A 9685-nucleotide genomic window follows, 5' to 3' on the forward strand; every position below is an offset into this window, starting at 1 on the left:
TTCCCAGCAAATGTCAGTCTCCACTGCTAGCCTGTTAGCTTGAGGGCAGTGTCAGGTTTGCTTTCTTCTGCCATCCACAGAGCCTAGCATAGTAAGGCAGTGTTTTTAAACGACTTTTACTGTCATCAGGAAGGCTACCTACAGCTACCTTCAACAATTGTCATACATCAAATATAACATTAATGCTCAGTGTATGGGAGCCACTAAAAGCTCTAGTTCATTTGGTTCACTGATTACTAAGAGACTTCTAACTCGGCAAGTCATTTACATGAGCCTGCTACCCCAACTACTTCTCAAGCCATTTAATACTCACTCTTTAATGTCCTCATCCTCCATTTCTTCCTTCACAGTTAGCATTATTTTCATCCAAAATGTTCTTAACCAGGGGTCCCCAACCCCCGGGCTGCGGACAGGTACCGGTCGGTGGCCTGTTAGGAACCGAGCCGCACAGCAGGAGGTGAGCAGCCGGTGAGCAAGCGAAGCTTCATCTGTACTTACAAGCTTACTTCCCGTCGTCGCTCGCATTACCGCCTAAGCTCCGCCTCCTGTCAGCATTATGGTGAGTTGTGTAACTATTTCACTATATATTACAATGTAATAATAATAGAAATAAAGTGCACAATAAATGTAATGCGCTTGAATCATCCCGAAACCATCCCTCCCGCCGCCACCAAGCCGTGTTAAAACCGTCTTCCACAAAACTGGTCTCTGGTGCCAAACAGGCTGGGGACCGCCGTTCTTAACAATCATAGGTGACCTCTCCATTACCACTTCTCCAGTCTTTCTTTCCAGACTGCTTGCTGCTCATGTCTTTCTTTTTTTTTTTTTTTCTTGCGTTATGCGGGCCTCTCACTGTTGTGGCCTCTCCCATTTGCGGAGCACAGGCTCCGGACGCGCAGGCTCAGTGGCCATGGCTCACGGGCCCAGCCGCTCCGCGGCATGTGGGATCTTCCCGAAACGGGGCACGAACCCGCGTCTCCTGCATCGGCAGGCGGACTCTCAAGCACTGCGCCACCAGGGAAGCCCTCATGTCTTTCTTAAAAAATATGACATCTGTGGTATTACAATAACCTGCTTCTACTGCTCATTTCTGCCCCCTCTAGCTTCAGACATCTCCCAACACCCTGTATATATATCTCACACACCCTGAAGAAAACTAGCTGCTTTGACATTTCAGTTCTGGTAGTTATTTGTATACATGTTTCACCACCCATTTTACAGACGAACAAATTAAGGATCAGAGAACTCCTTTGTCTAGTAAGTGGATGAGTTCTTAAGTTCTTGAATTCAGGTCTTTTGACTCTGAACTTTCCTTTTTATTACCCATACTCCTAAGTCAGCTATTCCCAAGTCCAGTCATTTATTTCTAAAGGCCTACTGCAGTGACACTCAAACCAGTCTGTGTGCATTACACTCCTTTGAAGCTCAGGGAAAATAGTTATCAAGTCTCATCCCAGCCAGGAATTGGGGGGCGGGTGAGGAAAATGAAGAGATGTTGGTCAAAGGGTACAGACTTCTAGTGGTTTGAGGATCTAATGTTCCAAGGATCTAACGTATAGTATGGTGACTATAGTTAACAATACTGTATTTAAGTCTCATCACAGAGATTGGGGTGGGACCAGCTTGCTATTTTGTTGTTATACAGGTTCAAGTTATTTAGCCCATTACATCAACTTCTTTCATTTTAGCTCACCATAATCTGGTTCTTTCTTGCCATTTTACCTCTACTTTTTAAAGCTAACCACTTTATTCAGGTTTTATGCAACTTCTGCACTTCTGGTAGTTCCAGAAATTAAGAATGTTATTCCTCCTAAAGTCATTACTTTGAGTAATGGTAAATAAGAGAGCTAGATTCTAATCCCAGCTTTGTGATCTTGGGAAGACACTTTTCTAGACACATTTTACATCTGTAAAATAAAGATGTACACTTAGAAGATGGAATTTCCTTCTAGTTTAAAAATTGGATTGTTAAACTCTAGGGCCTAGTTTGTACCACAAGCTTTTGCACTGAGTTAATATATTCTTTTATAAGAACATTTTGTTGGCTACATTCATTTTATAAACTAGGGAAAGCTTTGTATTTATGTACAAACATGATTATACAAAAATGCCAACGCCTTGGGAAATAGCCTGTGGTAATGATACTTGAATTCAAGTCTCCTAGAACAGCTGTGAGGTCTTAGGTCACAGCCCTCTCTGAGCTTGTTTCCTTATCTGTTTTTTTCCGTATCTACGTTCCTTACAGATCATCGAAAGAGAAAGCAATGTGAAAAAATTGTGTACTTGTAAACAAAGCACTATACAAATATAAGTCGTTAGATATTATATTGTTTCTAATGGCTGATAAAATATCACCAAAGAAAAGTGCTTCCATAAAAGTTTTATTTATCCCCACAACAACCCTGTGAGGTAGGGTGATCAGGGCATTTGAAGATGAGAAAACTAAATCTACATTACTTGTTCACGGCTATACTGCATAGTAAATATGTAGAAATTAAATTGAATATTTTAAATGTCCATGACTTTATATTGATTCATGTGGAAAAAGGCAGAGAGAAGATTAACTCCCCCCTACCTTAATGCCAAAAGGACACTGCCTTGAAAAATCCCATTTCAAAAGATGAAAGTAGTATTTCATTGCTTATTTCTACAAAGATTTATAAAATAAAAAAATAGTGAAATATTTTACAGGTAATATATATAATGGTCTCATTCAGGGATATGTCCTTCAGCTGTGTATATGATCAACTATTCCAAGTGCTAGAAAATGCAAACTCTTAAAAAGTATGAAAGACATGAATGATAATAAGCAGTAACCTCAATCTTCTTTATTATTCCTCCATGCATCTTGAATAAGTTCTGTGAAATCTGGTCCCAGTTAAAAAAAGAAAAAAGAAAATTCTACCACAAAGAAATGTCTGGTAAACTTAATTTTGTTGCCTATTCTCAACTCCCAAACCACTGTCACATTAAGTAAAGTAGTGATTTCCCAAATCTATGAAAATCACTTGGAGAGCTTTTAAAAAATACAGAACTCTCAGGCCCCAACTCTAGACCCAGTGAGACAATTTGGGAGAGGTCAGGCCTCAAGAATCTGTATTTCAAAAGCTCCACAGAGTAATTCTAATGAAGAGTCAGGTTTGGGAACCAGTGATATATTTTAAAATACTAATAACTAATATAAAAACCATAAAGTAAGTATAAACTTGTTACTCTCATCTCCCCTTTTAAAAATTTCTCAAAACACATAACCCCGGAACTCTTGCCTCTGGGCAAGTAATTTCAATTCAAGATACAGAGAAACATTTTATAAAAATGTATCCTAGTGAATGAGACTTGGATTCCAATAATAATTTAAATAGCATTTAAATATAAGATACTGAGTTCTGTGGTTCTTATTCTGAAATTTTTAAAATGTATTTTATACAGGTTCTTAGCAGGCTTTTAACTCAGGGGACGACATGAAAATTAATGACATAATCAAGCACATAAGCACTGAAAAAATACTATACTCAAAAACAGCTCATGAGAGGAATAAGAAAGTGAATGAATGACAACCTAAGGCCTTTTGGCCCATACATTTTTGTTCCCAGTCCACTCTTCCCCTATAAGGGGAAATAAAATAAACATTCTTTCCTAGTTACTTGGCATAGTTATTTGGTGGGTGACTATTAACACTAAGTTAATTTAGATACACAAGTTTAAAAGAGATAACAAATAAATACCTAGGAAGACAAAGAGAAGTCAGGTCAGAAAACCTTAACTAGCTAATGATGTAGTATATAACACCATCATGTTAGGACAATTAAATGAAGGCTTCAGTGTCCTTTACATTTCAGCTTTATGTGATTGACACAAGACGTGGAAAAGATCTGGTCCTTATGAAGAAGTCTGTGCTCGCTGCAAAGATTTGTAGGAATAATGAAATGCTTTCTTCATTGATGAGATGAAGTCTGTGTTTTTCAGCAAGTTGACTAAACAAAACAGTGAAAAACAAACTTCTTTAGATGGTTGAATCCAAGTAATATCTAGTTGAAAAAGTCATTGGCCAAAGATAACTTTTTTAAAAAAAATGATTCTATGTTTAACCATCCCCCCCCAAAACCCAAAAAACAAACAAACCAGGAAAACCAAAGTAATATAAAAACACAATGTACACATCCATTTTCACTGACAGTTACAAGAAAATAGCCATTTATAGAAGTTACAATGCTTTCAACAAATGCCCCCAAAATTCTGGGAAACAAGATAAAGCCATCAGGTAAATAAATATACATACTAGCTAATATAAAACAATTTATGCTTTTAAATTGTTGTCAACTCTCTTTTAAGACCCAAGGAGAAATATGGTGCTATAAATCTGATTAGGGCTACATATATTACATGGAATTAAAAAAACACAACTGATTAAAACATCCTAACAATAATACAAATATTTAAAAGAATGTCTTTAAAAGTCAGACATTTACCACTGGAAATATCACAATTATAATATGTACTTCAGAGTCGTAATGTGTATATAGGTCACTTTTGCTGTGTCTTATCAGGTATCCATCTCTCCTGCATTTACTAGTCAGTTTTTAAGAGTTCATGTTTTCTGTGTGAACTGAAGAGGCTGGGCACATCTCAATTCATAAACACCTCCATTTAACTAATGGAAATGTTTAAGGTAATATCTACCAACAGATAAAGAAGGGGTAATAAGATAACACATTTTAAAGTGGAAGAAGCTGGATAACTATCTCTATAACTTATTTTAAATTTTGTATTAATAACAAATTTAAAATGACTCAAATCAAGTAATGAAGAAAAATAGACTGAATTGATTTCAAGAAATTTTCTCAGGCCATATAAAATTCTCCCTTAGTTTATTTCTTTACAGAATCTTATTAGGCTTGATTCATTTGTCAGTCAACTTAAAGGAGCTCTGCTAGCAGGGGGTCAAAAACAGCTTTACCAATAAAAGATGATTAAAAGTTGTTTTTAAAGTGCCTATAGGCACAGTGGTATATATAGGTGCTTACATTTCCCGTTGAGAGTGTATTTACTTAATCAGAAAAGCTTTCAGCAATTATAATGCAAGCTGAAAGTTTAGATCCTGTATAGGTTTTGGGTTTTGCTGTTTGAACATAAAAAGAGAGCAAGGAGAAATGTAACCAGGTTCACAATTTTGAGCAAGAGCATATGTAAAGGTAACATATGTACATTTTATTTCAAGAAAGACAGAAGACAAACAGCATAAAGATGCCCAGATGCCCTAAAGATAAATACATTTCAAAGATTCTCATTAAAATGAATCTGTAGTATTTTTTTCCTGCAAGCAAAATACCTTTCTTTAAATTAAAAACAAACAAACAAAAAAACCCCCAGTATTCTGAATTGCAAATGCTTTTGCTTTTTTTTTTTTGCAGAAAATCTGCCATGATTATTTTTTTAATGAATAAGGATTTTCCACAAAACAGGCTTGCTCTACATGCTAGATTTTTAAACAGTTCAGTGACACAATATGCTAAGTACATACACAACAGATAATATAGTAAGAAAACACTCAACCTGATGAAAAGTTAAAATCTTCATTAATACACTGTAAATTGACATAACTCATGCCTTTAAAATCAAAAATACAAAAATTAAATGTTTTCCTAAAAAGATTTCCTTATTTTAAGGATTCATTTGAAAATGAAGCTGCATGTAATTTGTACAATAAGTTGTACAAGTAAACAGGTAATATACATAAAAAATTAAGTGACATACTCCTCAATTATCAGTTGTCCACCTTTAATTTCCAATACTGTACTTTCTTAACAAGCATACAAAATATCAAACTTCTCTTTAGAAAAAGTGCCGTTCTTTGACATCCTTTACACAAAAACAGTCTGAGCCTGTGGCATGATAATGCAGTTGAGAGGCAAAGCATACTAACTTTTACAAATTCTACCTTCCATAAAAAGCCTCCCGAAAAAGAGATTACACGCCACTATAAAAATATCAACCTCTTGTGGTAGCTGCATTAGAGAACCAAGGCTTGAAGACTATTTTCATATAGCATAGAAAACCACTATGAGAACATATTAACTGCATTGGTGGCTTGGGAGTTTACTGTGCCACAGGATTATGCATAGCTACTGTAAGGTACCAAGACTGTTACACAGAGTTTTAATTGATTGTAACTGAGAGCATAACAGAGGTACTACCAGCCCATGCAAAATAACTAAAAATACTGAATCACTGTGCTGAATACTTCATTCCTGGAGAAAACCAAAGGCATCAGTAACCAAATCAAGCCCAACAGGTGACCAAACTCATTCTCCTCAAAGATTGGTGAGCACAGTGAAGTCTGAGGTATACCTTTTATCCATCAAATCTGTGTGCCACTGCAAGATATTACCACTTGGGAACACATGCCATCACAATGGTTTAAATCTTTTGAATATTAGTCATTCATATATTCTTATCTACCCAGTCTCTTGATTTTTGAAAAGATTTCACCTACAGTAGAATATTACAGAAACAAAATATAAATGCATGTTCTAAATGAAACTTACATGGACTAAAAGTAGAGAATATTTTTAAACAAATATACAATATGCAGGCAGACAAAGCAGGAAAACGGCCATTCAAATGTATAATAAAAAACTAAAAATTGACTATTTCCAGAAAACTATGAAGCGCCTCAACTAAAAGGAATGCATAATGAAATTCTAATCTAATACAGGTCAAAAATGTAAAAAGGTTATAAACCTTAACAGGAAAAATAAAACAACTTTTACTGGCCATTCCTGTTGAAATGAGAATTTTAAAGTAACAGAAAAGTGGCTACAAACCCACTTAGAGCACCAAACAGAGAGAAAATAAAAGTCCATTTTCATCTCTGTTATTATCATAAAATCCTGTGTGACTACAGGTCAAACTGCTGGTGGCAGAAACAGAATTCTTTATAAACTGCAGATGTCCTGTACATAAAAAAATTTCACTGGAAGTTGCACTAGTTCTAAAGACTCTTCTGTTTTAGCCTACCTACTGTATGTATTCAATCTGAGATAAAGTCTCTTTCTGTAACCCTTGATTATTATTGGGCACCAAGATAAGAAAAGCAAGACGGGGTACAAAAATGCAAAATTTCAACAGTAATGGCAATGTTTTTGTCTTAGTCCAAAAGGGTCCTGCATTCTCTCCCCCTTCAGTGATTTGACAAGTCTTTGTACTTAATCTGGGGGCAGCAAATCATGCAAGCGAAATCGGTCTCTGATGTGAGGTCGAACATCTTCATTCTGTGTGGAGAAATAGACATTTTAAAAGCCACGTAATTTCAAAGACATGATCCTCATAACATTATGAATATTCTTACTTTGCAAAGAAACTATACCACCATTTATTAATATTTTATAATTTACATTATTTTGTTTACCAAATAAAGATACTACACAGAAGCAGTTAAATTTAGATTTAAAAAAAAAAGCCTATCATTACTGTATTAATTTTTTAAGAACAATTATGCAATAAGAGGTCAAACCAAAAGATAGGTAAAGCATTCAGCCAATGAATTCTACTTTATATAGTAGTTTTAAAATTAATCCATGGACATCAAGGAAAAAGTTCCCAGAATAAAGTTTCACTACCATAAGCATTAATTCTAGACCTGAACTACAAAATCAATTTAACACAACTAGTTAGTGACAACCAGTTAGCAAGAGGAAGTCTGGTAAAATAAAACATTCGATATATAAATTTTTAAATACTGATAAACATAATTTTAATATAATTTATAAGTTTCAAAAATGCTTGTAATCTTTTTTCAGTCTCTGCCCTAATGTCCCACCATGCTGACTTAAAGTTAGTACACATAAAGCAACTGAAAAGATTTATTTCAACAGAGTTAAAGCAACAAAAACCTAACAAGAAGATAAATGATAAGATATACTTACCAGTTCTACTAGCTTCTCCAGAAATGGAATCAATTTTAGAAGTTCATTGTCATTTTTATCCATAAACCAGCTTTCTATAGGGATTCCATTAGATAGCTAAAGTGAAAAATAAGTAATTAACTCTTTTCATTTACATTTTGCCTACTTTGGAAAAGCTTAAAAGTAACAGATTTTAGTAAACATTAATCAGTAAGTTCCTTTGAAAAAAGGAATGCCATCAGAGTTTATGTCTGTCATATTCTTTGACAACTTAATAGTGCAAGATGTTAAGGAAGAGACAGATGTTAAGGAAGGAACTGAAACATAATTGGTTTTTCAGAGTAATTTATTCTTAGTGTATATAAAACTTAATAAGACATATTCATTAAAACAAGTTTTGCATTAACATAACTAAAAACATTATTCACTCAAGAAATATTATTAGTCAATGCTAGGCATTTTGAATAAAGGAATTTTACCAATCTCAACAGAGAATACTATTAGAAAGTATATACTCTTACACAGGGACTGTGTCCCATTATTTTATTCCCAGCAACTAGCAAGATAACCTGAAACATAGTAGGAACATAACAAATTGACTCAATGGTATTTCATTGGTCTAAAAACAAAAATACAAACCATATTTGTTTTATAGTAAATATTCTCTAGGATAAAATATCTTTTAACATTTACGCAGAACACTGTGTTTGAGATGGAGGATAACTGAAATTATTTACGAACCAATTCTTAAAAACATTATTTCAAAATGCAAGTGAATAAAAGTAGTGACCTAAACTGAACATACTTCAATACCATATGCAATTTTTCCCCTTGTATTCTTTTTTACATTTTATTATGGACATTTTTGAAACAGAAAAGTTAAGGGCAAAGCTTTTTTCATCTACACCCAACCCACTTTCCACCATTCCAATTCTGCACTGATTTATTCTGAAGAAAATCTCAGCCATATCACATGAACATACTCATGTTCACTCATAATGTAAAATATATCTTGCAAGGATGACTCATCTCTTGTCTGTCTGTCTGCTATCTATCTATCTATCTGTCTATCTATCTATCATATGCTGTGCCGTGTGGCCTACGGGATCCTAGTTCCCTGACCAGGGATGGAACCTGGGCCCTCAGCAGGTGTAGGTGCTGAGTCCTAACCACCGGACTGCCAGGGAATTCCCTCTAGTTGAATTTATATTTCTAAGAATCATTGACAAAGGGTACAAACATAATGACAAAATAGTCTAAGAAAATATTTTGAAATGCCAAATCAAACAGACCAGAAGAACATGGTTAAGCTATTCATAATTCTGAAACATGTTTACAATTAAATTACTGATTTAACAATAGATAAGAATGCTATTAAATGATATATATCTTATAGTCCCTTCTTAGGGATTTACTACTTCAGATTTACTACTCACATTTTTATGTATGTTGTACTTCATTTAAAAGAAAAATTTCCACAAGGAATATACTAATTTGGCATTCCAAATTCTAAAAGATGACACTAAACAGGGAAATTCCACCAGTGAAAATTCTGTTATCCCATCATATCTTTTGGCAGCATTTGTATGAGTTTGTTTAGCAACCCTCTTCCTACCTGATATGCAAAGGCTTGTGGTGAGTTGTCAATTATTATAGTTTTTGAAAGATCTCTTCCAAGGATATTTAAGTCCTTTATATAGTTTCCTTGTACACAAACACAATGTTCGCGGAAAAGCCGGTGCCTAAACATAAAAGTAAAAACAAGTTAACTAAAAAAAAAA

At 34.5% G+C, this 9685-nt stretch overlaps 1 protein-coding gene across 1 annotated transcript in view; it reads right to left on the minus strand.

The window, feature by feature from the left end:
• Positions 1 to 5763: 5763 nt before the first annotated feature.
• The window catches only part of CTDSPL2 (CTD small phosphatase like 2), a 71358-nt gene continuing 67436 nt past the window's right edge, over positions 5764 to 9685 (minus strand). Inside the window, exons 11-13 of the mRNA XM_007467528.1 lie at positions 9520 to 9646; positions 7926 to 8021; positions 5764 to 7271 (exon numbers count right to left, since the gene is read on the minus strand). Coding sequence (XP_007467590.1) covers positions 7206 to 7271; positions 7926 to 8021; positions 9520 to 9646 — 289 coding nt within the window. The 3' untranslated portion in view covers positions 5764 to 7205. The remainder of the gene's footprint in view (positions 7272 to 7925; positions 8022 to 9519; positions 9647 to 9685) is intronic.

Source organism: Lipotes vexillifer, unplaced genomic scaffold, assembly GCF_000442215.2.
Source record: "Lipotes vexillifer unplaced genomic scaffold, Lipotes_vexillifer_v1.1 scaffold722, whole genome shotgun sequence".
In the NCBI taxonomy this organism is placed as follows: Eukaryota; Metazoa; Chordata; class Mammalia; order Artiodactyla; family Lipotidae; genus Lipotes; species Lipotes vexillifer.